The sequence below is a fragment of the Columba livia genome, chromosome Z (genome assembly GCF_036013475.1).
Source record: "Columba livia isolate bColLiv1 breed racing homer chromosome Z, bColLiv1.pat.W.v2, whole genome shotgun sequence".
Lineage (NCBI taxonomy): Eukaryota > Metazoa > Chordata > Aves > Columbiformes > Columbidae > Columba > Columba livia.
Window position 1 is genome coordinate 44,710,723 of NC_088642.1, and position 27,947 is coordinate 44,738,669.

The window sequence follows — 27,947 nt, forward strand, 5'->3', positions numbered from 1 at the left end:
CCACTCCTCCCCAGAAAGCACAATGCTACTACTCAGCCAAAGACACTGTCTTTTTCACTTCGAGAATTTGGTATTATTAAAACAGCTTGTCTGTACAGCAACAGTGCTGATTTGTTACACACACAAGTTACAAAGAAGCAAAACCAATAACACAGAACGCAGGTTAGGGGTCCCGGCCCTGGGATGGGGGTCTCAGTGCAGCGTCCCAGGTGCAGTTGGTGTCTTTGGGGATCTAGCAGTAATGAGTGCCGAAGTGGGCTCTGAGCTTTCTTCCCTTAGGGAAGTGTGAAAACAAGGAGGAAAAAAAAGGGGGGGAGGGGGGAAGAAAAGAAAAAGAAAAAGAAAAAGAAAAAAAAAAAAAAAGTCCAAGGGAGGAAAGGAAAAGGGAAGAGAAATTAAGTAAAATGGAAGAGAAAAAGGAAAATGAAATGGTAATAAGGAGGAAGAAAAAAAAAAAAAAAGAAAAAACAAAGGTCAAGAAGAAAAAGAGGGAAGGAGAAAAAGAAGGTAAAAGTAAATAGAGGGAGAAAAGTGCCGCCGGCTCAGCGCACCCCTGCACCCCCACGGACACACGCCGCCCCTTACCGCACCGCCGGCTCCTTCCATCTCCCATCGCCGGCCGCGGCGGATCGCAGCCGCCCTCCCGCGAGGCCGCGCTGTGCCGAGCCGTGCCGTGCCGTGCGGGGCCGGGCCGGCCCGTGGCGCCTGCCGGCCCGTGGCGCCCTGCCGGCCCGCACCCCGGCGGCGCAGCCGGGCAGCGCGGCCCGCGGCGGGCGCCCCAGCACGGTGGGCGGTGGCGGGCGCGGGCTCGAGCGCGCGAGCTGCGCGCGCCGGGCCCGGCGGGGCGGGACGGGGCTCGGGCCGGGGGGCGGGAAGGGGAGAGCGGGTGCGGGACGCGGGGAAGGGGAGCGGGGAGCGCCACGTGCTCCTCACAGGGACTGAAAAAAATAAGAATTTCAGGATTAGCAAAGGAACAGAGTGAAAAACACAACGCAGACCGCGTGCCCACAGCAACGGCGCGGGGGGCGGACACGTCCACAGCCCGCCGGGTCCCGGACGTGCCGTACTCTGCTCCGCTTCGCTCCGCTCCGCTCCTAAATCACTTCAGTGCCGTTCGCAGTTGCTGAAAAACAAAAACCAAACAAAAAACCCGGACCAAAGCCTTTTCAAGCCCTGGGGTTTTCCTTTGCAGCCCGACTTCAAAAAGCGAAAGAGCACAGATGTCTTTGGAGTAACCCCATCTGAACATTCAAAACTGATTTTTCATTTTTATTTTTTCCACAGTTCACTGGGAGTTCTCTTGCATCACCAGGTTTCTGAGCACATAGTCACATTGTTAGGATTTCGCTAACCCGGATCTCTGCAACTTGTCCTTTTTAACGAAAGCGGGGTTTCCCCATTTGAAGCTAGGCTTTAGAAAATACCTCCAAATCTCATGGGTCCAGTTATAGGAGTAAGCTACACAAGTAGCTGCCAGACTGGATAAAGATGTTTGTTTCTGTAGTTGCAGCATGTTTGTGGGTTTTTTTCCAGTTTGAAAGTTTTGGGGTTTTGTTTTGTTTTCTTTTTTTAATACACCAAAATTGAGAATAGGCTTTCAGTAGCAATCTGGAGCAAGGACCAAGACTCTCTCAACACTTTTTGTTTGCTCCTTCCCCTGCACTGGAAAAACACAGCTGCATGTTAGGTGGAAGGTTGTTACACACACTTTGCTTCTATGAAAGGCTTTGGACAGTCCTGGTGGTAGAAGTGCATCACCATGAAGTCACTGACGTAATTGTACCACATCTGGAGACAGCAGCATCTCTGCGGCCAAGGAGAAAGCATAGCCCTGCCTTGTTTCCCATCAGCCTCCTGGCTCACCGCTGGAGCCATGCTCCCTTGCCAGCACAGGGAAACCTCAGCCTTTCAGTTCTCCAGCACTGAACAAAACGAAACTATTTCTGGCAGGATAAAGAAAGTCCAGGCATAAAGCAAGATGCATCCTGGCCCAGAGCTTTCCCTCTTTGGCAGTGGGGTGGGGTGGCAGCACCATCCCTGGGTTCTTCCAGCTTGTCTGGACGCTCCATCCAGCAGCATCTTCCTGTGCTCCTCCCAACAGAGCTTACACTGCTGCTCCTAACTTGAACCCTCTCTTTCTCACCACCTCCAGCTCTGTACTTACCTGAGCAATGCTGCTGCTGCTTTGACCCATGCCACCCTGCAGGAGACTGCATTGCCTCCACTGTCTGGGTGCCTCAGGACTGGTGTACTCTGTATCTCAGAAGGCATCCTGCTCTTGCCCTGCAACTCCTTTACTCACCCCAAGCCTCCCTCCAGCTCCCCACCACCACAAGCTGTGTTTACCCACACATCCCAGGAACAGCAAGGATCTGCCTCCTGCCCTGCTCAGCAGCCCTCCAATCCAGTCATTTCTGTCCGCTGGGAATAACCAGAAGAAAACCTGGCTTTCCACCCCCCGAAATGGCTGGCACAGGTCTCAAAGAGGCCCCGTGCACAAGCCCACAGGCACCACCACCTCATCCACCTCTGCCGCATGTGCCAGCACTGAGCCCGCACCCATGGGAGCAGCATGTCCCTGTGATGCAGCCCTGTGCTCATCTGCCTGTGGCTGACACATGCCATGGACCGCAGTGCCTCAGTGGGGCAGGGTGATGTGCTGGAGGGTCTTAGCCCTCTCTTCCAGCCCGGGCTGCAATGCCAAGCATGTTTTGGTCCCAATAGGGTTTTGTCCCATCTGTTTCAGGCGTCTCTTGAGGCTCCAGGAGCCGGTGTAGGGGCACAGGCTGCGGATTCCCCGTCTGTGCCACATCTAAGCTGACTAAAGCAGCAGAAAAAGAAATCAACCAGTCTCTGAGGAGGTGCCATTCTCTTCCTCCCTCCTCCCCAGCAGGGCTGAGATGATGTCACGCAGGCTAGGAGGCAGCTGGGAGCAAAAGCCAGGTTTGTGGGGAGGGCTGGTGCTGACCCTTGCAAGGCAGCTGCCTGTCACCCGGCTCTGGGCACCTAGGTGGCTGCTGCAGCCACTGCACTCCAATTGGTTGGGTTTTTGTGAGTATTTTTTTCCCCCTATTTGTGTTGAGAAGTATTTGACCTTTTCTCTCTGATCCAGGCATCTGGCCTGAGTCACTCAGACATTTAGGCTGCTGGGAATATGCTCTGTGCTGTGGGACTGGAACAGGAGAGCATTTGCTAAGCCTGGGGAGGATGATCCTACAAGGCCCTGCCACGCTGGCATCTAGCTGTTAGTTTGCATCTCTGCAAAAGAGGATGATGCGGTTTGGCACAACCCATCCTGAGATTTACAAAAGGGAAGGCAGTATGACTTACACCATCAATCATTTTTTCTGTATGAGGGCCATATTAATTCCCAAAACATTACGTTCAGCCGGCAAACAGCAAAGAAATGGGCTGGGTTTAGTGCATTTATAAAGGAAATCTGTATTTTTGTCCAAAGGCTTGATTTAACTTTCCAGTTAGATATATCAAAAAAATGCTGACACAAATGCTGACACAAAACTGGTGGCTTGATAAGTAGTTATAAGGGCTTATCACAGCTACAGAGCATTCTGAATTGCTTAAGAACTTAAGTTCGAGCATGCTTTTGACACAGCCCAACATAGAATTAAAAAATAGGACAGGGCCAGGCAGCAGTCAGCCTCTGTGAAGATGGCAAACATTCAGCTCTTCAGGAATGTCCATCCTGGTTCCTTGGCTAAACTGCTGCAAAGCCCCCAGCATAGGGCAGTGATGGGGAGCAGGGAGCCAGCACCAGGCTGACAGCCTGTCTGTGTCCGGGTTGCTGGGCTGAAGTTTGGCTGGGTAAACAGGGCAAGGGAAACCAGAGGTGATGTCAGAAGCTGCCAGCCACAGCAGAGAGCAGTGTGAAAGCACCACGAGGGACAGCTGGATCTCACACCTTGGTTAAAGGTGAGTTGCGTGAGAAGTGGCCAAACTGCGCTGGCAGTTGCTGGGGATATTTTGGGGAGCAGAGCATTGCAAGGCCAGTGGCACTCTGGTAATCCTGTCAGCTGAGATTGTCTAGGTTAACAGTATTGAAAATATCAGGTTTGGGTATGCTTTGTAGCAAAACTGGGACCTAAGGCAAAAAAGTAATTATGGTGGATTTTCAAGGAGTCTGGCATGGAAAACAGGAGGTCAAGAAACAGGAAAATGGGTAAGTTGTGCACTGTCAAGGGGCTGCTGAGTTGTGCCCATCAAACAGTCCCATACTTCATCACCAGAGTGGGAGCAGGGCAGCCAACCAAACCTATTTTTCTGACCATACAACATGGATCAAACCTGCCTTTCATCATAACACAGAACCACAGGGTGCTTCCCCTCACGAGCAGGGCAGCATCTGGCTGGATGCATGGACTGAGCATCAGGACATTGATGTGTCAGTGCCAGGCAGCTGGCAACACCCTCATCCTACTACTTTCTAAGACAAACATTAATCTTCAGAGTAAAAAAATCACAGTTGAAAATACCTTCTTTGAGCACCCCACCTACTCAGACAAAAAAAGAAAAGGGGGGGGGAGGGGAGCGTATTGCAATCAGCAGTCTGTAAAGAATAACCCATGCATAAACTCTCTAATCTCTTGCCTATGAAGGTGCTCTCTTGCTCATTATTCTTCTCTCCCAGGGAGATGAGAGGAGTACAGGAAACTCACTTCCAAGTTATTTCTCCTCATTCAAAGGGCAGAAAGCCATTGTCCAGGTGCTCACCAGAAAACGGCTCAGGACCTTGCATTTCAAGGCAAATAGAGATTTGCTCTTTCCATGAGGGCAAAGAAGGCTAGCAATTAAATAAATAAATAGCCTGAATGGCCAGAAACACCATTATCTGCAGATGGAAAGACTGAGTTAATAATTTATTGGATTTTCCTCTGTGTGTCTGGATTTTTCAGGACACAGCTGGGAAAACATTTTTTTTTTCTTGTTTTACTCAGAAAAACAGTGTCACCATCACAACCCTTTCTTTCTGAATTAAGGGTCAAAAAGTAGCTGCAACAGCACAAGGGTTACAGCAGATTTGGAGGTAAGGTGCAGGCTAGGAAACAAGTAGGCATGTGTAAAGAGGGTAACCTTTTTATTATTTCTTAATTTTCTATATATTTCTTAAGAAGTTAGATAGCACTAATAAATCATTATACCAATGCCCAGGGTGACAAGCACAGCAGGGAATGGGTTAGTGCACACACAGGCTAGCTAGCTGTCATTGCTATGAGAAGGGGTATGCTGCAAGCCATACCAGTGTCATCCTTCTCCATATGGCACTTTCCTTGCAAGTTCACAGTATGTTTGGGATTGGAAGGGACCTCAAAAGATCACCTAGTCCAATCCCCCTGCTGGAGCAGGAACGCCTAGGTGAGGTCGCACAGGAACATGTCCAGGTGGGTTTTGAATGTCTCCAGAGAAGGAGACTCCACAACCCCCCTGGGCAGCCTGTTCCAGTGCTCTGTCACCCTCACTGAGAAGAAGTTTTTTCTCAAATTTAAGCGGAACCTCTTGTATTCCAGCTTGATCCCATTACCCCTTGTCCTATCATTGTTTGCCACCGAGAAGAGCCTGGCTCCATCCTCATGGCACTCACCCTTTATATATTTATAAACATTAATAAGGTCCCCCCTTAGTCTCCTCTTCTCCAAACTAAAGAGACCCAGCTCCCTCAGCCTTTCTTCATAAGGGAGGTGCTCCACTACCTTAATCATCTTCATTGCCCTACGCTGGACCCTCTCCAGCAGTTCCCTGTCCTTCTGGAACTGAGGGGCCCAGAACTGGACACAATATTCCAGATGGGGTCTCACCAGGGCAGAGTAGAGGGGAAGGAGGACCTCTCTCAACCCCCCTTCTAATACACCCAAGGATGCCATTGGCCTTCCTGGCCACGAGGGCACAGTGCTGGCTCATGGTCATCCTGTTGTCCACCAGGACCCCCAGGTCCCTTTCTCCTACACTGCTCTCTAATATGTAATTTCCCAACCTATACTGGAACCTGGGGTTGTTCCTGCCCAGATGCAGGACTCTACACTTTCCCTTGTTAAATTTCATCAGGTTATTCCCCGCCCAACTCTCCAGCCTGTGAGAAAAGTTGTCAGGCCTCACACCTAAAGTTCCTGGAAACTTCCCTTTTAGGGGTTAACTGACGCCTGTCTTGCTCTTTCCCGCACTGACAATTCTCTAGAGTCTTGCCGTGCCCAGGGCTCCAGGAAACATAGCTTTTCCAGACCCTCTGTCTCTTGTCTCCAGAGATTTCACTTCACTGCATCCTCCATCTGGCATACCAACATGATCAACATTCTCTGCTGGAGGAGCCCTGTAACTGGGCAAAATTAGAGCATTTGATGGGAAATTGCAGAAGTTTGTTGTTCCAGCCTTCAGACTTTGGGGATCTCTGATTTGACATCTGACTCCAAAAAACAGGGACTTCACAGCACTGGTACCTTTCCTGCTGGGTTAGTCTTTAGAAGTCTCCTAATTAGCCCAAACCAAACTAGATGACACAGAAAACCCTGCTGAATGACTTTGCTTTGAGAGGTTCATGGTTCTCAGGTCTCTGCTGTCACCTCCTCTCCAATCTTAACCTTTACCCTTTCCCATCTCTTGCACCTCTCTCTTTTTGGCCTTCTCTTTAGCAAAGAGCTGCAGGGTCCTGCAATCTGCGTGCCCACAGTAGGTCTGTACCTTCTGAGCAGGCCACCAGTGACAGCAAAGAGCACCATTCTCCTCCTAGCAAATAGCCACAGCTGTAATTGAGCAGAACGGCCACAGCACATTGTATTTGAGCAGAACAGAAATGATCCAGGTGGTCTTTTCCCATCCTGAATAACATATGTGATTCTACAGAATGGTAGCCTTTCTAGGGAAACCTTAGCGAGTCTCACACAGATCATTCTAGTCTTGACCTCCAAAAGGAGATGCCAAATACTGCAACTGTATGGTACGGTAAGATCAAGGAAAGCATCCATTTCAAGCCAACATATTGTGGCTTTGTGTTTTTGGCTTCATTAGGCACCGTAAAGTCCCCATGTGTGGTTTCTCCCTTTATATGTGTGCCATCTTTCTGCTAAAGATGGTACAGACTGGACTGAGACTGCACACCAGATATCAACCCTGTGAGAGATGAGGGAAAGGGAACATTTATTCAATGTTGGGGTTTTTTTTTTTTGTGGTAGGGTAAATAGCAGGTTTTTACAGCAGTAACAGTGTCTGGAAAACTCAAGTAAGAGGAAGACTGCTGTAGCTACAACTCTGGCTGTGTTGACATTCAACAAGCAGCCTTCAGAATCAGGCAAATATAAGGCACATTACTCCACTGTCCTCCCCAAAATGAGATCATTATGGCCCACAACGCTGGCACATTCATACAGCAGCCACTGCCTGAGATGCTGCAGCCAAAAAAGAGAATCAACACCACTGAGAAGTATTCACTCTGCTTAAACAGAACTGCAATGGGTGTTGACAACAAACAGCTGGAGGTGGCTGGGTGCTTCTGTATATTAAGCACATTTCACCGGGGCAGAGCAAGCCCAGCCAAAATGAACAGATCATACCAGCTTTGGTTGGAAGTGGAAGGTCTCTGCAGGTAAGTGTCTTGGCAGGTTTTCTAAATAAAGGAAGACACCATTTGCTTCCACAGTAGAGAACTGGAGCCAAAGCTGAAAAAGACTCAAGTTGGAGGTATTGTGTGTCCAGTCAGACTGTGACACCAGAGACAGCCACTCTCCCTCTGCAGCACCATGGTAACAGCCATAGTTTGCAGCACGGAGGCCTGTATCCCCCAGGCATGGGGGGATATGGCATTTTCTCCTTCTGTAGCTGGTTTCCTGGGGCAGCCAGCCACACAAGGTGGCTGCACAGACTTCTGCGCTAACCTGAGCTCTGAAGGGTCACCTGAAGAGATGGAAAGCCCTAGGGAAACGAGAGCCCTGAGGTGCCTGGGAGGACAGAGTGAGAAGGGAGGCAAAGCTTTGCATCAGGTGACAGGGAGTGTATGCTTTGCATTACCCACTGAAGCTGCAGGTAGAAAACAGGCTACGAGGGATAGACTCCTGTCCCCTTGTGTAAATCTCCTACAGCTTCCTGTTCCTCTCAAAAGCAGCAGCCCAGACCTCCTTTCAAACTCTTCGCCTCTCTCTCTTCCCTCCCCAAATGTCAATCTCAGCATGCATCCTCTAAATTTCCACACGGTCACATACCACTTCATTTCCTCACAACCAGCCACCCTACTCTTGCTCCTACAACACCCAAACCCAGACTCCAACACAGGAGATCTTAATCCCGCTGACATCTGCTATATACTGCTGCTGCTCTCCTCGTCAGGGAAGGGCCCCAGCCCCACCACCATACATCCCCAGTCTTGTGCTTCCTACCTCCCCATCAGCCATTTATCTTCTTATTATTGCTCTTTGCTCAGCTAATTGTTCATTCCAACCCTGCCCCTGGCAAGGGACCAACCCTCTGTCAGTGAGATGAGCACACTGACTCGACATTCAACAGTACCCGAAACAGCAGGAAAGGTGTAGGAAGTTGCAACTCACCCCACTCTTGTTCCTGTCTACCATATGGAAGTTGAGCCAAATACCTCATCTAGCCAGGCCTGCCCTGTGCAGACAGAATGCTTTACCCAAGAGGCATCATTTTCCATTTGAGCATTTTACTACACTTTTTAACCCAAATGAACTCCTGCTATCACTTTTTCTCCCCCCACCCTTCACCTCAGATTTACTTTTTCAGCAGCAACTGGATAAAATGGCTCCTGCCTGCTCCTGTGCTATAGCCCTCAGCACTAGTTTTCACCATTTCCACACATCTTCCTCTGCACCCTAGATAGCTGTACTGAAAGCCAGGCTGGCAGGCTATCCAGCATCTTCCCCTTACTTCCAGGAATCCTCACCAGGAATGCAGAAGGCGTGAGATGAACAATACAATATTCTAGCATGGAGATCCAGTCTCCTGCAAAATGGGCTCTGTCTGCACAACCAAGGGTATTGGTGGTCATTGCCTGTCATTTCCCACTCCCTATCACTCACCATCTCCATGTGGATCCAGCATCTACAGGTGAAACGGATGTGCTGCTCCTGATTCTCTCAAATCCCAAAATCCTTCTTTATTCTATTTCTGAAAGCCTGATTTTTTTTTTCCTCCAGCATCATACTGACTTTTTTACAACTCCATAGCTATCTCGAGATCACACCCAAGTTCAAATTCAGCCCAAGGCAAAAAGCCATTCACTCTCACAGGTATGTGTTCTGAACCTTCACCATTCTTTTCCATTTATATTTTTCAATTAGGATGCTAGATCTTTGATATCTGATGCAGAAGCAAAATGCTATCTTCTTCCCTCTCCCCAGTGTAAGAAAGACTAGTCTCCTGACTTGAAGAGCTTGTTGGATTCCTCTTTTCTGAGAGAAGCAGAAGATGAAAAGGTATGTATAGTGATGAAGTGATAACTGAGACAGTTGTGGGAGATACAAGCTTGCTACAAAGCTGGCTGGAGTTGGTGGAAAGCTGTCACTGACTGCTTTGACCTTTGGAGTCTCCCTTGTTTCTAAAATCTTTAGGTTCTTACCAAACTTTGGATTTCCAATGGCTGTCTTGAAAGTAAATATTTAGTCTGATTCTGATCCTGTTGAGCACATTCAGCATTTACTGCTTTGAGCAGCAGTGGTGAACAGTCAGCTTTGCTCAGGATAAGGCTGTTGTACAGTGTTTTCAAGTGCAGGACAAATAACTCTTAATCATAGTTTTTCATACTGACAGACTTCTCTGAAGTCCAGGGCACACACTCATGAATTTATCCTCCTACATTGCCTGTCGAGAAGACAAGCCCTAGCAATCTGAATTCTCAGGTTAAACAGCCGAGGTTGGGAAGTTAAATGACGTGATCAAGTGAGTGTTATGGTCAATATGAAAAGGGCTGCTCTTTGTATGGCACTAAACCAGATGTCTTTCATCTTGATGCCTCTCATTCCCTACATGGTTCATTCCCACTGAAGATAGTCACATACATCAAGTTAGGCAGGCACATAACTGCTTTATAAAACTGGGACCCAAATATTTCAGATTTCTATTCACATTTTTAGACACTTGTCAAGCACAGTGCTAAAGCAAGAATTCCACTGTCTTTACCACATCCGAAGTAGCCACAAAATAGCCAGCCAGTTCAGCTGCCTCAGGAGTGAGCTTTGTTGCACTCAGTTCTAAAGGAAGGCCTGAATTTCCCCAGGTTTTCTCAGTGTTAGCTGTTGTAACTGGGTAGAAAAATAAGAGAATGATATTCTGAGGCACTCAGGTTTGTCCCTGCTTCCTCCTGCTTGAATGGCAAACACCTTTCAGTCACTGACCTCAGATTAATGAACCTGACTCACATCTTGTATTTGAGTTTGAAGGGATTATCTGAGTTGGATGGGAGATATTTACCTCTTTTTTTTCAAGTCAGTACTTGTCAAAGTGTTAGCAGCTCCCTTGACACCAACAGAAGATGACTGTTCTCTGTAGGTAAAATACAGAGGTTCAGCTTTTCCAAAGAACTCCTCATGCAGTTCTTTAGACACGCCTATGGGGGACTGACAGCTTTGCACTGAAGGTTAGCGACAACCCAGAGAACAACAGAAAACTCTTCTACTTTCTATAAGAGGAATATGATTATTGCTACAATAACTTGCTTAAAAAGTGGACTTGCTTAAATAATGGCTTTGATCTCCAAAGAAAACAACTACTTCAGGCTTAGGATGGCATAAAACTGTCATATCATCTGGTGGCATGAGAGGAATCCTATTTGCATTTCCTGCATCCTCCCTGCATTTCCTGCAGGGAATGCATTTTTGCAATGACATGAACATTGCAAAGGCAATCTTCATATTAAGGCTGTAGATCTCAGGCCATACAGCTGCACTGGATACAGCCTGAGGACTTGCAGGTACCTCACTAAGAATCTCTTCTGGATATAAAACATCCGAACACATGGAAAGAAGCATTGTGCTATTTGCACTGAGGTAACCTGGCAAAAAAAAAGAGATTGCAAAAAATCCTTAATTTTTTCTCCTTAGAAAGCTATGTTTGAATTTAATAAAGATCTCTGGGATCAAGGGGATACTTCATAAGAATTGCCAGGGGTTGGACATAGACTCCAGTAATTTACTTTGGCCATTGTGTGTGGCTGGAGATCTAGTAGGGGAAGGTAGTAGAAATGAAGACATTGACATCAACTGTACTAATGGCCACCACGACAGTGTGTTTTCCTGTAGATCTGTAGATCAGTGCCCACAGAAGGTCTGGGAGATGGTGGTATTCACACCATGCAGCCTGTTGTCTGTGACTAAGGTATCTCAAACCACCAAGATCTTTTCTGAAGATGGCAAGACAAGTCACCAGTCAAAAACTCCCTGCATGGACTGCAATCATCCTCAAGGGATGGCACTATGTAATTCAAATGATATTGCAGTGACAGACCAGACAGCTATGGGGAAAACTTATGTCCTTGGAGTGGACTGGAGAATGAAAGCCATCCTGGAGATGAACACAGTGAAATTATTTTAAAGACCAGACCATATTGTAGTAAATAAGGTACAGTACAGACCACTCAAAAATATTAATACAATTACTGTTTACCCTGTGGGAGAGACCAATATATGCAGACTGTTTTCTAAGCATTGCTTCTTACCCCAAAAGTTCCCAGTTAAATCTAAGTGGTGCTTTTTTAAAAGCTGATGTTTTGCTATGAATCACTCAACAAGGAGGCTAACGAAGGTGTCCTGGAAGGCGATACTTTGCACTGAGTTTCTGTGCTTTCCCCCTTGCTGTATCTTTCAACCCATTACCTTAGCTTCTCCCTCCAGTCCCTAAAGCAGGCACCAACACAGATGGGGACCAACCCCGGTGCTTCTGAACTCAGTCCCATCCTTCAGCGACAAAGACATCTTCATCTTCTGGGCCTGCAGTCTGCAGAGGCAGCTCTGAACACTTGGTCAATGAGGATTCACTTGGATCATCCTGTGTCTTCTAGGTTAGATTCCCTGTTTTTTGAGGTGCAGGCTCTCTCTTGAATACCTGACTTTACCACCTCACAGGCAGCAACAATTTTACCAAAGAATGCTTGTTTTAGCCTGGTTTTCTAAGAAAACAAAGGCTTACAAGGTTATGCTACTGTTATCTGTTTGTTCATCTGTCTGCTTCCCGTAATATCTTTTAAACTGGTTACCTAATTTCAAACAAAAGTAAGATAGAGGTCTCAGGGAAAATCAGGTTAATGAAAATCAGCACTTTATTAATGCTTGTTCCAAGGAAAAGACAAGAAAAGCACATGTCTTTGGGCAGTGGTCAGCATTGGTAAGTGGTCCACTCATCTAGACACTTTTTTTGCCTGCCAGAGAGAGGTATCCATCATGACACAAATGGGAGATGGGAAATACTGCTAGGAGTGCAGGAGGTAGGGCCAAAAGACCAAATCTGTAGGAACAGAGACTTCACAAAACATTGTACTTTTTGTTATCATTGGTACAAGTTCCTTGTGATTTATGTGCCCTGCTAGCAGGCAAACATAGCCATGGTTTTCTTGGTGATTCAACACCAACAGCACAGCTGGTGCCTTTGAAATTCTGCCAGCTCTAACTATAGGACTCCTTCATTTTCTTTCCTGGCAGAAGGAAGAGCTCCTGGTCACTAAAGGGCAACTCTTTGGTAAACACCCAGGTTGCTGCCTCACCATCACAAAGAGAGAAGGAATTATAAAGAAAACAGCTGAACCAAGTTATGGCGTGGCATTCACTGTTGTCAGCCCTTTCCTGATTCTTTGTCAATACCAGCAAGAATGAATTTGTGGTACATAGGAAGCCAAACTGCATTGCAATGTTTAATCCTGAGGCATCACTGGTTGTTTCAGTATTCACTCAAAAAATAGAAGGCTCTTATGGGTTTTCAGTGACAAAAGGACTGGCTTTTGGCAGTAGCTTCTTGTTATGAACACACTGTAAAAATCTCCAGCTATAAATACAAGTTACTTTATCCCAGAAATTGATGTTATCTTAGACAAGATGTCTGGGGGGAACCTACGAAGTCAGGTGGTCAAAAATGTCTCAACCTTCCTTAATCGACAGATAAAGGCTACAAGCCATCCTAGCATCTAAGAACTGCATGGTGATTAGGAGGGATTGCAATGCATGAGTACATTACTCAGCATTTCGTCAAAGTGTTATCATTTTATAAAATGGTATTTTTACTGGTTTTGCCCCCAATATGTCAAATAACCCCTCAGAAGAGAGGGCAGAGATATGGCACATCCTTGCTGGCTGCAGGCTAATGGGTTTCTTTAGGCTGTTTTCCCATTGTCCTTTCATGCTGTGTGGGCTCTGCATGTCTCATGGGCTGTTACTCTGTGGTCCATATTCCATAGGTTAAAAATGCTAATCTAGCCCATACCAGTTGTGTAAACACATGAGCACAATTTTCACCATCCATATTATTCACAGGCCTGGATATCCTGCTTTCTCCCAGGCAATCTTTTTGAATGCTTCACTATCTTAACAAGGGGAAAAGATCTAATCTAAATTTCCCTTTCTGTAATTTCAGCCTGCTGCTTTTATCTTATCCACCACGGACAGAGAGAGAACAGATTATGCCTTTCTCTCCTGAAGCACTCTTGTAATTACATGCAAAAGGATCATATGAACCCTGAGCTGCCTCTTCTCCAAATTAAAACAATCCCAGCTTCTGTTCAGCCTTTCTTGTAAGTCCTGCTGCCTGTGTAACTTGTTTGTATTAAGACAGGCACAGCTGCTGGATAAAGCAAAAATGCAACAGTCTACCTTCTCATCAGCCTTAAACAGTGATTACTGCAGCTATCTGTCACCAAGCATGAAGAAAGTGTTCTGGGCTTATAGATCACGCATTTTTAGGACCTCAAGCTAAAAATTCCTAGATTCAAACCCATGTTCTGCTTCTGCCAGTCTGTCTGGTCCTAGGAAAACTGAGTCCCAGTTCACAGCTCCTTCACTTGACAGACAGGTCTAGAAATAACAATTTTATTAACTTAGCATAGCATGACCAAGGTAATGTAAAGCAGGAGATTGTGCAGATGTTGTGAAGTCTGGTGGAAGAGCTGTTCTGACAGACTTCCATGTGGATAGATATTTTCTCTTAGAAGCTGTTTTTAAAATACTGTTCTCAAATACTACAGGTGTCTTTAAAAATCAAGCCACTGGGATATCAGTAGCTTCCAGGTAAATGTGGGGAAGTGCAGGACATCAGAATACCAGGAATCTCATGGGTAAGTATTGATATTTGAAGCTTTCCAAGTGAATGATTAAACAGATTTGCCTAACATTGCTGTGACTCATGGGTTTCCTAGTATCAAGCTGTCTGAGCCTGCTGGAAGGATTCTCTCTACCGTAGGTGTATTTGTTCTCCCTAGAAGATTATTATGAGTATCAGAATGCTTTCTAGTTCAGGCTGGTCTTTTTATTTTTGTATCACTGCAGGAGAGATTCGCAGGGAATCACTCAAATGCTTACTGATAAGGCTTTTCCTCCAGACTGGAGCTTCCTCCACAATCACCTTCCTTTAGTTGTACTGACCAAGAGAGTCTGTATCAGGGCTTTGTACAGAGTTTTATAGGCTTCCTAACTTAAAAATGAAGGATTTGGTTTGTTCTGGTTTTAATACATTATAAGAGAGATCTCTCTGCAATCACAATCACAGACAGCACCATTTCAAAGAATTTTCTGAGATAGTGTGGGCATATTAAAAGACACCAACATCAGCTGTTTCTACTTTTATTGAAAGAGTGAGTCCCACATGGGTAGATGTAAACAAGCAAAAAGAAGCCTATATTTTTTTTTCAAAAGGGAGTGGGCACAGATATAAGTTACAATCTCCAGGTGAGCCAAGCCAACTTACAAACATTCTTCACATTGCATGTTCACTCAATCAATATCTGTCTATCTACAGTTTATTCAGGCACTACAGTCACTCCTGCATATTAGCACGAGTGTTGAGGTGTATCTCACAGCTCTTGCTGCCTAGGACTACTCTATGGATTGCTTTGAGGAGCACAGTGGCAGAACTTTTCTGTTCTGCTCCCAGCCTCCATCTTCTTCACTCATAAGTTATTTAATTGAGCTATACCCTGCTCAGCACATTCAACCTGTGTTAGCCATAGCTCACTCACAGGTTGAAGTAGTCCAGCCTTCATCTGTGCTCATTACACTGAAATTTAGATTGGAAGCACAGGGACGGTGATAACACCATGCAGGACAGACGCAGAGGTATCTGACAAGTACTGCTGCAAATTTCCTGTGTGTGATTAGCACAGACCTGCAACCCATTACCCTAAGGTGCAGCAGTGCCTCCTGAATTTTAGCAAGAGACATGTAATAGGTGAACTTCTCATACAGTACCAAGAAAAGCAGGTTTTCTAGGGCTTGAGGGAAGAGCAGCTAAGGCAGAAACAGACGCCTATTATCAATACTAATTTCAGTGCAACCCCAGGCAAAGGAAGCCTTGAAAGAGGTCATTTATGGAGTCTGAAAGAAGGAACAAGTTTTCCAGGCAAGTGGGACAAGGCTGTTTTTCTAGAGGAAAGGGGTGTTTATCTAAGAAATGCATCAATAATTAGGAGAGGTGAGTTACTGGAGTTGATAACTCAGTCTTGCTTAAAAATCTCACTCATTATTTTGAGCTTTTCACTGATGAAAAATCTTCTAGGACTTAATCCCAAACTTGGGAGTTGAATTAGGGCAGAGGAGCTTGCTCACAACAAAAGAGCGACAAGACTTGCTGCCTCTAGCCCCAAGTAGGCCAAGCAGAGCATCACAGAGTTCCTTTCATTGACACAGCCATCAGGACATTGGCTGTAGGCTGTGTGGTGCAACATCATAAGTAGTATTACCGGTATTTCAGTGGGTCACAGATAAAGAGATAAAGATAAAATACCTAGAAATTACGTGCTTACTATGTGCCACCATTGACGGTTCTCCACCCAGGTTAAAAAGGCCCACAGTAAATCAGTGATGTTCTCCTTCTAGGGAGAAGGGGCAAGCTGGTCAGACAGGGCTTCCCACTGGCACAGGCACACCAACAAGACAACATGAGAGGATGCCCTCATCTGGGAGTGGCCTTCTTATATTCACCTTGGATCTAAGGTGGAAGAGGGTAAAAGACATCACCCAAACCAGGAAAGTGGTCCCTATCAGCCTCCCCCCATCTCTTATGCCTGCTCAGGACTGTATTTTTTCTCCATCTCTGGGCTGGGCCTGGCATGGGACTGCAAGGTAAGAAGGTGCTTTCCCCAGGTAGCTGTCTTGCATAGGACTCCATCTTTCTTCATACATAACTGATGCAATGGGTGCTTTTGCTTATCTCATCCATCACATAAGACCTCAGGTTTGGAGGAACAGTATTGTTCCATCCTTAGCTGAAATCATCCCAGATTTCTCCAAGTTAAACCTGTCCAGGTCTTTGGGTAGAAAATCAAGACGACCCAGAAAATACCTGCCCAAGGAATGGTGTGGTGGTCCTGAAAGATTAATCCGTGCCACCTGGCTTTACCTGCTTTCATACCAGAGAGCTTAGAGCCTGCCTTAAAGCAGTACTTAGCTTCCATCTCATACTCACTTTTCTGCAAGCAAACTGGGGTTCAGAACACAAGAGCAACCTTGGCTAAATCCTAGAGAAAATCTCACTCTGCATCTCCAGAAGAGAGCTTATTGTATACAGAAAAAAAAAAAAAAAAAAGCAAATAAGAGAAGGCTATAGAGAATTTTATCTTACGAAGGAGGATCTAGGTATTTTATCAGCATTCTTTCAAGTCTGAATTTTATTGGGAAAAATGTTAACTGAGCTAGTTAGTACCTGTAAAGTGACAAATCAACCCAGCTGGGTCTTCCTCATGTAAACCTTCATCTGTGTGCTCATATTGTCTCCTTTCCATGCTCTTTGTAGCTCAGACCTCCTAGTTCTCAGAAGAATTGTGCTTTAAATACCCACAGTGGCAGAAGCTACCTTATGTCACCCCATCTGTGAAAATAGGCAAGCAGAGCATTTGTTTTTTTCCTAATTAACTAAAAAGGGATTGACTAAAAGGAATATTTCACTCTCAGATTTTAAAAATATCATTCACAAAGGCCAAGTAGATGTACTGAGAGGAATAACTGCAATTACAGCAGCCAAGTAATAAGCACAAGCAATTAATACAGTATTAATATCATATCATATCATATCATATCATATATATATGGCCTGTTGATAGGAAAGTTTTTTTATTTTTTTAAATCAGAGATTTGGAATAAAAACATTTTACTATACAGAAATGACTGGAGGATTTCAGTATGTGTGTTATCTTTAACGGGTCCCTTCTTTTGGAATCATTAAACCATTGCAGATTTCCAAGGAGGGAAAAAAAAAAAAGAAGGAAGAAAAAGGAAAAGTCCATTTACCAAGCTTCGAAGAAACATGTCTTCTAAAAAAAGAACTGGGGACAAATCTGAATATTTTCTTTTGAACTTGATTCAAACAAATGTAGTGGTCTGTTACTTGGTTTGTGCTACAGCTACTTGCAAGATGAGTGGATCAAGCAGTATGAAGCAGCTCTTTAATTCCCTTCCAGACAGCCATAAGCACCTGGTCTGTCCCTGATGTTGTTGCTGCGCAGCTCTGAAAGGCTGCAGCCTCTCCGCCAGGCCAGGACAGCTGATGGATGTCACCCTGGTGTGGTCGGGGCTGTGTCAAATACCAGCAAGTATTTGAATGTGGAGTGGATGAGTCCGGAGTGGAGAGCACAGAACTGCTTCCCAGAGAGATAAAGTACTACAATGCTCTCACACTGCCTCCTCCAGCAACACAAAAACATGAAACCAACTTTCTCGATGCTCATTCACTGCCTGGCAGGGCATCTGAACACGACTCTGATTCAAGCATGTCCTCAGGCCCTGGGTACAAGGAACACTAATGTGACTCTTACCACCAGTAAACAAAGAGATGACACTGATTCTTCTAAGTATTCTCATGGGTGCCACACAATAAACATTTATATACAATGGAGATTGTTTTCATGAGATGAGGAATGCAAACTTGTTAGGAAAATCAGGGAAGAAATACCAAGTTTGATAAGCTGTTATTTAGATTTTCACATGCAACTGCTGAGAGAATGAAAATCAGAGGATATTTACATGTTCTGGCCTACTGGGAACATACCAAAAGGATGCATTACATTCAGGAATGTTGTATGCAAACCAGGAAATCACTTGCTGCTTGCCCACTCAGCAGCAGAACTAGAGAGAGGAAGGGTAGCACTAATCATAAGAGATTAATGAAAACATAGCAGTGGAAACCCAGCGTATCACACTTAGACTAAACAAGCTCATGAACACCTCTCTCAAGCCTACCAATGACACTGCATTAAGTAATAGAAACCCTACTGCCATTGAAAATGAGTGCTCAGTTATACCCTCCTGTGCTTTTGAAAATTGCCTTTCTGACAAGGGAATTTAAGGTGAAGGGTTTATGGAAAACCAGAAAGAAACGTCCTTGTTTTATCTTCCATGCAATAGGAAACAGAAAGCTGTGATTCACAAATGGGAACATATCCCCTAGCAAAGGAGCAAGTACTGTGCTTTCTCATTTTCCAAAACTCTGAGTTACCTTCTCTGTGTTCAGGCAAACATCACCAATGAAGTTTAAGCTGCTCTTGAAAGCATTAAGTCTTTTGGTATAGATGGTTCACTGTCCCCATCTTTACTAACAACAAAAAGGAAATAAAAAAAACCTGTTCCATGCTTGCCCACATTCACAAGTCACATACAGATCAAAGTGTTTCCTGTTCTGTGGGAAAACAAAAATGGATGAAAATGTTGCACGCAGAGAGCACAAGACATAAATGCACTAATGCACACAATTCACCTTGCATTTTGCCTCCATGGAGCTCTGGCTTCCACCAGCAACAAAAGTTGTTAATAAACCATTGCAACTCAGGCAGTTCTGGCAGTCACAGCTACATAAACTGAAAATTTCGTTTGATTCACCAATTCAGTACCAAAATTTAAACTTCCGATCAAAAAGCATTTGTGACAGATACTATCCACTATTACTTCTTCTACAGTATTAACACTGTCATTCCCAGCTGTCCAATACCATCTGTGAATTGTGAAATGCATGTCTAGGAAGCACAGCTCCTGTTTACCATTCTGTGGACTGGCAGGCAGACCTGCAAGTGGCAGTCAAGAGCTGGAGGTACAATCTCCTCACTTTACCACTGGCTCTGACACATCCACATGGAAAGAAAGATATACCTCTGGAATTCTTGAAGGGCATGAGAGAGAAAATACTGGGGGTAAGGTGAATTCCAGTTCCAGGCAAAAAGGCAGATCTGAAAGAACAGCCTTCTCAATGATTTTTGTCTTGGCCTCTTCCTTAGCTGCACTTTGAAGCAGTTTTCTCAAATTTACTTGCTGATAAAACAATTTGCTGAATTGTTTCAGGGAATCATTTCAGGCCTTCATTGAGTTCCAGTGCAGTTTGTTATGCATTTTAGCTCCGCACTGTGTTAAACTGTTTTGCTCAAATACAAACATCACATTCACCTTTCTATTCCCCGACTACTCAAAAAGAAATAAAAAATCAAAGCTTCTTCTTAACTATTCAGGTTAGCAAGAACAAAGCCTGTTTTTTTATGACTACTCAAAACAAATCCTGACTTGTGTGATCATTTCTGGTGAGAAAGAAAACACAGGAAAAGTTCAAACAATAAAAATAAAAGCTTTATGAAATGGGAAGAAATATTCCAACACAACATGGCTATGAGCAACATTACTTCATCTCTATAATAAGATAAACAAAGGAGAACCTTAAATATTTTTGAGTTTGCTATCTCATTCTCTGCCTTCAGCTGAAATACAATGTGTTCATATGTGAAAAACCCCCATATGTTAAACTAATCTTAAATGGGCAATAACTACCTCAGCAACCACACTTCAGGTGTTCTGCTGCAGAAAGTATGCAAATTATTCATGCCATATTGCAAAAACACTTCAGCATGTATCACGTTCAGTTCTTCTGATATAAAAAATGTAACCAAGAATACCACTTACAAATAAACATAAATATAGATGCTTTATTCTTCCTACACCGCTCTTTAAATATATCTGTTAGAACTCCTTTTTCTATCTCATTCTAATTTAGACAATCTTTCTTCCTAGGCTTGTCTTTAACAAAAAGTGCCCATAACTGAGAAAGAGCATGGAAGCTCCACAGGCACAAGTCCATAATTTCTGTTTTCACCTTAAGGCCCGCAAAATCAATTACTTGGGGTGGAGGAAGGAATGCCCTACCCCTATTAAGAATAATAATGAAACATACTATGCTATTAATTCAGGCAGTCTTTCATAGAGCACCCTTTGCTATGGGCTGATTTGTCTCCCACAGGTAAAACACAGGATGCACTGACAACAATGGAAAAGTTACCTTTACATTTCTTATAGACGATATTTAATTCAGCAAAGGTATACAGTCTCAGCCATGACAAAATCCCACCTCTAGGTAACCATGTGGTAGTAAGGATGATGTGGTCGGGCGTACAGCTGTAATGGGGTGCCAGTGCTCAGCACTGAGCATTCCTGGCATAAAGCTTGGATTTACCCCAAAAAATGCTACAGAAAAAAGCCACAGGGCTTTCTTCTGGAGGAGGACTGTGGGTGGAAGATTTGTGTCCATACATTTTGAAGTTTGATCCTGCAAATGCTGGAGGCCCGGTGACTTACTGAGTTAATTGCCCCAAGGCAACCTGTGGGGACAAAGAGTTGCAGGTCTCCCCAAGCTATCAGGCTGGTTTTTTATTGTATTCAGGCACTCAGGCAGAGGCAGAGGTACCACATTCTAGGCATGCATGCATCCATCCATCCATCCATCCATCCATCCACCCACCCATCCATCCATCCACCCACCCATCCATCCACTCAACCATCCCACTACAGAGCGGTAAAAAACAGGATTTAAACACCCGCCACCGCGGTTCAGTTCCCTGCTGACCCGCGCAGCGGGGCGGGCAGCAGAGGCCACCCCTGGGCCGCCCCCCGAGGGAGGCTCCACCGCCCCGGCCCGCCCCCGCGGCGGTCCGCCCGCCCGCATTTCCACGCAACCGCCGGCGGACTGCTGCGTTTTCCTTCTGCCCGGCCCGGTGCCCGCCATGCTGCCCCCGGGAGCGCTCCGCCGGCCCCTCGCCGCCGCCGCCCGCCTCGCTCGGGCGCGGGCCCGCCCTCCGGTACCGGCTGCGAGCGGGGCCGGCGCTGCGAGCCGCGGGGCGGGGCGGCGACGGGGGGTGCGGTGGGTGTGGCGGGGGCCGGTGCTGGGGTGACGCGGGGCCGTGGTTTCGTTCGACGGGGGCGTGTCTGGGCCGGCAGGGGTGGGATCTTGGCCGATGGGGGCCGGGCGGGGTCTGTCGTTGTCGCGACATCCTCGGTAGGGGGACTGTTTTCACGCACGGGCGCGCCCTGTGCTGAGCATCGGCCCCTGATCTTCTCCAGAATGGTGTGACAGGTTCCTTGGAAAGGAGAAATGATCCAGCAGGAGTCCAGTATTTAATGGAGCAGCAGAAAACATCCAGGCTTCTCTTGCAGAAATTTGCGGTTGGATGGGTCACTCACTGGTGCAGGATTACTGTTTGTTCAGGACCCTGTGCGGATCTGTAAATACTAAAAGGAGCTGTGACACATGGCAACCAGCGCTAGCTGTGTAATACTCTAGAGGATCGTTAGGAAACAAGACCTTTGGTCTTGGCCATCGGTATTTTGTGGCTTGAGCTGTATGGTGTACATGGTTGCTGATGCTTGTAAAATAAGACCTGTCCAAACTCCATCCTGCAGCCACCTCTGTGTAAACATGGGCTGGGGCCAATTATTTGGTTTGGCCTTGATTTTTCTAGTTTTGTTTGTTCCAGGTTATTGAGGCAGTTGCAAAAGTAAGCATATTCTTGGACTTCTGAAGGGTTTTATGTTATATGAATAGAAAAACTGTTCTTGACCAGCTTTTGGGAAGCAGCCAGTAAAGGGTAAGAATGCAGACTTTCCAATCTTGTGCTTGAAGGAACCAGTCTTTTCCCAGGCATTCGTATCTTTTTCTTTCGCCAACAATATGTAATTTGCTAATACTGGTGTAAGGTAATTTTATTTATTGAGAATTAGTTTTATTTATTTTTCTTAGTATTTTCTCTCAGGTACTCGCATCCCTTGCTACAGGGCCTAGGCAAAATAATAGCATTTTCTACGAAATCCGTACATACGATATTAAGCCATCGAAGATGAAGGAGTTTGTGGAAGTTTTCAACAAGTACTTTCACCTTCGCACAGCTCACTCAGAGCTGGTGGGATTCTGGTCTGCAGAGCTGGGTGCAATGAATAAGGTGGTCCACGTTTGGAAGTATGGTATGCTCAGCATCCCTTGGTGCTGGTTTGCTCTCTCTGTGCTCCCTATCTTCTAGGCAAGTAGACAAGAAGAATGTTTACCCCACTTTTATTTGCTGCTTTTACTGTAAGAACATGTCCCCAAAACGTGTGTTCCTGTACTAATTACTGAAAAGAACATTGTAGAGCCTGTCAGCACAATTTTGACATGCCAGGGTAAGAGGGTTAGAACTGGACTTAAATGGCGACCTCTGCTCAAAATGGGTATAATAGAGGAACTGCCACAGAGTGCTTTGTTCATGGCAAATATTTTTAACTTTAACTTTTTAATCTCCTGAACCACAAATGTCTTCAGAATTTCAAAGTGTATGGAAAAACTTTTGAGGTGTCCTTAATAATACATATAAGTGCAGACAATCCATATGCAGTTTGTACATGTTTATACGGATGTATAATTGTTGTCAAATTTTAGTTCAGTATAACAGTCACTACCCTAAAACATGGAGCGTGTGGTTTGTGTGCTTAAACTCCTTCTGTAGCTGGGCTGTGCTGAGGTGGGAGCTAATCTACCAGCTCCGGCTACCCAAGCCTGCAAAGTGTTTCATTGCCACTTCAGACTTTGTAGCAACAGGCTTCTTGCAGTGTAATCAGCTTTTTATGTTGTTGGGGTGGTGAACAAGAAAAGCTACAACTGTGTGAGAAACTAGGTGGGAGGCCTGAGCTCTTTGCAGAGCCCAAGGGAACTTGATTCTTGGGTTATGGAGAGGCGGGAAGGCACACCAGTATCATTTTTTTTTGTACACCTGCTGCGGTCTCAGACATATCTGTATGCTGAGACGGAATTTTGTTTCTGAAGTCCTCACTCTGGTCATTGAAATCCAGCGTGTTCACAGTATCTGCTTAGAATGAAGAGTCACATACATCTACGGTTAATAAACTGTCTTGTTTCTCAGAACTTTTAGGCTTTGTCTATTGTTTCTCTCTCTAAGCAAACGAAAGATTTAGTAATCTCTGAGAAACTTTTAAAATGCAAAACTAAGGAAAAACCAGTAGTTTTCTTTTCCTAATGGTGTCTACATGTGTAAGGTTCAACATCCTTTCTCCTTGATTCATCAGCCATCTGCTTATATATTTTCAGTAGTTAAAACTTAGTATATTTTTCTCTTAGTTCCAAGGCAGTAGTATTTCTCAAGGTTCTTCCCATTCTCAGATGATGGATTTTTCTCTTATGTAATTGAAAGCTGTCTGCATAAAGATACTGTTTAAGATGCCACTGCAGCCTAACCAATTGAAATTCAAACACACTCAATTCAGTGAATTTATTTTTAATTAAAAAAAAAAAAAAAGAAAAAAGAAAAATAAAAAGAAAATGTTTAGATTTGGGGCATTTCACATTTTTTTTTGTGCAGCTGAACAAACAAACATTACTTCTACACTTTTAGTGTCATTTTATACAAGCAAAAAGTCATATTTTTCTTATTTTTTTCTTGGTAGCATAATATTCCCTCTGAATTTTCTGTTCCGCTGCACTCCCTTATCTGCTGTGCTTTCTCCACATCTCCTTATCCCTGTACTTGCTACACCCAATAGTCCCTGCAGATGCCATACATGAATTTTTCTTAACGGTAACATCGCTTAATATATTTTAACGTTTTTATAAAATTTACTGGAAAATTTGATTTGGCTTGAAACCATTTAAATCTCAGAGCTAAAACAAAGATTTTTGCAGAATTTAAAGGAAACTTGCCACACCTGCTTCGAGCTAATATGCTGTTTAAAATTGTCAATGTCAGACTAACTTAAATGCAGCTTGCCTCCTTGTAATTATACATTTTGATTGACTGGTGTGACTTTAAGTGTGGTGGGTTTTCTTCTTTGTTTTTTTTTTATTATTTTTTCCTTTCTTGCAGATAATTTTGCCCACAGAACTGCAGTCCGGCATGCACTAGCCAATGACAAAGCCTGGCAGGAAGCATTACTCTCCCGACTTCTTCCCTTGATAGAAAAGCAGCGCAATGAGGTTGCTTATCTAGTACCCTGGTGTCGATTGGGGAAGCCTCCAAAAGAAGGGGGTGAGCTTATCTTCTCTTTTGCTGATTAAAGGTATCGATGCTGACAGACTGAAAAAATCGCTTAAAGTTTAAGCCAGGTATTAAATGGGTTTATAACCCTTTATGTACCAAGTTCATGTACCTACACTCAAGTGAAAAAGTTGACATAACACAGATGAGGGACAAAGTTTTTAAGGATTTTACATTCACTTACACCAATAGCTGACTACAGTCCTGATCATTAAGGTTGTCAAAAGGTGTGTGAATTGCCTAAATGAACGTGTGAAATGGCAATGCTCTAGCAGTGGCCAGAGCAGTCGCCCCAGACTCACTTTGTCCATCCATCAGTGTGAGGGCATTTCCTGGAGACACTAAGACAATGATTGTTCTCTTTTACAGAGGTTTTTTTCTGTTTTATCAATTTGCTTTGATGTTAGTGCTTCTTTCACATAATAGCTTTAAGAAAAGAAAACAAGAAAAAACCCTACTTTTTAAAGAGACATGCAAGTCAAGCACACTTTATAACAATCACAGATTAGGTGTGGAAGCCCTGTCCTTACATAGTTTAATTCTCTGTGTAACAAATGTGTTATTGATAGTATTGACTGTCACTTGTTTTATGAACATTTGCACACATGGTTGCATGGAATGACATCGAACAAGCCTTGCTTTAGCCCTCAGTGTGTGCATACATACAGTAATCTTTGTTCTTTATTTCCCTGTGATTCTAAACTTTATGCTGTTACAATTGAATTTGAAAGCAGTCCAGTTTTCTCTTAAAACTGGAGAGCTGACTTTTCAACCACTTTGTTATCTTTTTAGTTAATCATCTCCAGCCCACTGCTGGAGAATGAGACCAGACATATATTACCATACAGCAAGTGGCAAACCTTCTATTAAAGTGTCAACAGTTGTGACCTGGAGTAACTATGTGAATACAAAGAAGACATGTTACATGTCTTGTAGCAGGACTGAAATTTCTTGGTAAATCATGCCATTTGTCTACAAGCAAGGGAGATCGATTGGCAGAGCACAGACGTTAATCTAGTGCTAGTCTGTCGGTTATGCCTTCAGATCTTTCCATGACCAATTACCAGGAGTCAAAGGAGTTTATAATCTCATAAACCACTTCAATGCCAGGAACCATCACCAGTCTTCAAAAAGACCACCTTGCATTGTTCAATCAGCCATCTAAATCCTGCAGATACGTATGAGTATTTGTGATTTCTGCAACAGTCTGAATCTCCCGAGATTTCCAGGCAACACTGGAAATTGCTAAGTTGGGTCTTTTGTGGAGCTCCATGTTCCCCAAGGTGCAGATACTTACATTCACACTCAAACTAGCTCCAGTGAGCAAGCTGCTTGCCTGTGCTCTTTTGAGCCCCTGGAAGCTGAGAGATGTTGTGCATGTTGGGATGAAGGGTCAGTTTTGTGTCTTGCTGCTCCCAAATGGCAAGGAATTGCAGTACTGCTTTCACCATAAAAACATCACTGCCACGATACAGTGTTTGAGAACCAGCATATTAGTTTGCTGTTCCTTCCTTGAGGTTGTCTTTGCATTTTCTTCCAGGAGTATATGAATGGATTACATTCCAGGTGAAGCCTGGTGGGCCAGCATTGTGGGGTGAGGCATTTCAAGCTGCAATCAATGCTCATGTCAACACAGGCTACGCCAAGCTGATTGGTGTTTTCCACACAGAATGTGGATTACTTAACACAGGTACTACTCAATTTCTAATAGAGACTTTGGGATGGGAAGGGGTGGAGTGAGAGGAGCAAGCCCTTACCCTTGATCAGGATTGGCCAGCTTAATGAAAATGTTGGTATGGATCACCAAAGTTCTGCAAACAGCCCTTGGACGCAGCTTTGAGTATTGAGTTATAGGCGTAAGCCAGGTGCTGCTTTGTTAAGTGACTCTCAAATCTGATATTAAAGAGTAAATCCTTCTAAAGGCTCAGCAAAGGATCATGCCACCATGTACTTGCCTTGATAATTGTTTCTGCTAACTGCAAGGCATCTAGCAGGTGAAGACAGACTGCCAGGACTTAAATAGATATCGTATTGCAGCATAACAATATCCAGCTGACTGTGTTTGTGCTTTCTCAGTCCATGTGATCTGGTGGAACGAGAGCCCAGATCACTGGGCAGTAGGAAGGCGCAGTGCCCATGAAGATGCCAGAGTGGTAGCAGCTGGTAAGAGATCATGATTCCAGAGAACTCAGTAGTGTTACCTGCATGCATACTGACAAAAGTATTGTTTCTCATTGGATTACTGTGTTAATAAAATCTGCATTTAATTTCAGTGCAGGACAGTGTCAAATTCTTGGAGTCCCAGCAAAATATGCTCCTGATTCCATTTCAGTGCTCACCACTGAAGTAAACTTCTTCTAAAGGATGTCACTGACAGCAGAAAGGACAAAATGGAAGTACTGTCAAGTGCCATCACATGGATTGTCATACCCTCATGAACCAAGCTCTTTTTCAGTTTACAATAAATGGATGTAAAATACTGATCATTAGCACTGTAAATCAGTAAAATTTTGTACCCTGTTAGCAATTGCTAAACAGAACTTTATGATGATGTTCCTACATCCCCAGGAAAAAGAACTCAAGCCATATCACTTCTGGCGTGAACCACATTTCATCTGTCTTTTAACTGCTCAGTTCTTAAGAATTTTCTGCATAGCTAGATCACTCACCAAACCTAGTAAGTTAACTGCTCCCTTCCAACATTAAAGCTTAGGGCTGGTATAATTTTCAATACCTCCATCTTGGCTATTGCATACTGGTTTAAAAAGAAATGCCCCCACATCTGTCACCCAGTTACGTTTTAATCAGACTTCTCACTGGAATGTTTTGTATTAATTTTAAGTAATGTAAAATATTAGTGTGGCTGGAATAGCACCTAGAAGGTGCTGTAGTGAAGCTGGCCAGGTACTGTATGCTGGTGAAATCTGCCATGATGTGAGCATTTATTCACAATCTTGTATAGTTCACTTCAGCCATTTTTCATTCAGTAAACACTTCCTCAAAACTGTTGGTTATACACATAACGCTTTGCCTTAGGTATTTTAATATTTGTTTAGGATGCTGAAGTTGCTTAGCACTTCTTGTTTAACTGTGCAGTCAAACTCAGCTGACCTGCATGTGCTTATGTTCTCTGAAATACTTTTTGCCAGATTGTTAAAAGCCAAATAAATTTATACAAAGCATGATATTTTAGAGTTTACAGCTCAAGCCCTTACTGTTTTTTAAACTGTGAAATGATAAACCCTGTTCTCAAAGTACAGGATTTTACAGGCCCTCTATTTTGGTCAACAACAGTCTTGATAAATGTTGCTTCAGAAACAGTAAGCTGGAGTAAATGTAATAGCAGCAGGGTGGAGGGCACAAAGGCTGAAAAGTCAAACTTCACATACCATGGTACAGAGAACCCTCTTCTGCAATGTAAAGGTCACTAAACTGGCTTTTCCACAGGTAATGACTGATCTGCAATGAACAATTG

General features: G+C 44.3%; 2 protein-coding genes and 1 long non-coding RNA gene across 8 annotated transcripts in view; 2 read left to right on the forward strand and 1 right to left on the reverse strand.

The window, feature by feature from the left end:
* Positions 1 to 795, reverse strand: part of PSD3 (pleckstrin and Sec7 domain containing 3) — a 114,253-nt gene extending 113,458 nt beyond the window's left edge. For 3 of the 6 annotated variants that reach the window (XM_065045652.1, XM_065045653.1, XM_065045650.1), the window contains exon 1: positions 586 to 784. In XM_065045652.1, the coding sequence (XP_064901724.1) occupies positions 586 to 613 (28 nt within the window). In that variant the 5' untranslated portion in view covers positions 614 to 784. Of the gene's footprint in view, positions 1 to 585 lie in introns of all 6 variants that reach the window. The other 3 variants (XR_010468889.1, XM_065045651.1, XM_065045654.1) reach the window with 3 other exon arrangements.
* Positions 796 to 3,622: 2,827 nt separating this feature from the next.
* Positions 3,623 to 17,187, forward strand: LOC135577397 (uncharacterized). The gene is made up of 3 exons (XR_010469171.1): positions 3,623 to 3,930; positions 9,357 to 9,431; positions 14,180 to 17,187. It is a non-coding gene; the product is annotated as an uncharacterized LOC135577397 (long non-coding RNA).
* Positions 17,188 to 21,096: 3,909 nt separating this feature from the next.
* Positions 21,097 to 27,655, forward strand: NIPSNAP3A (nipsnap homolog 3A). Its single transcript, XM_065045669.1, has 6 exons — positions 21,097 to 21,253; positions 22,205 to 22,412; positions 24,302 to 24,463; positions 26,013 to 26,162; positions 26,549 to 26,635; positions 26,746 to 27,655. The coding sequence occupies exons 1-6, from the start codon at positions 21,179 to 21,181 to the stop codon at positions 26,820 to 26,822; spliced, it is 759 nt and encodes a 252-aa protein (XP_064901741.1). The 5' UTR covers positions 21,097 to 21,178; the 3' UTR covers positions 26,823 to 27,655.
* Positions 27,656 to 27,947: the final 292 nt, after the last annotated feature.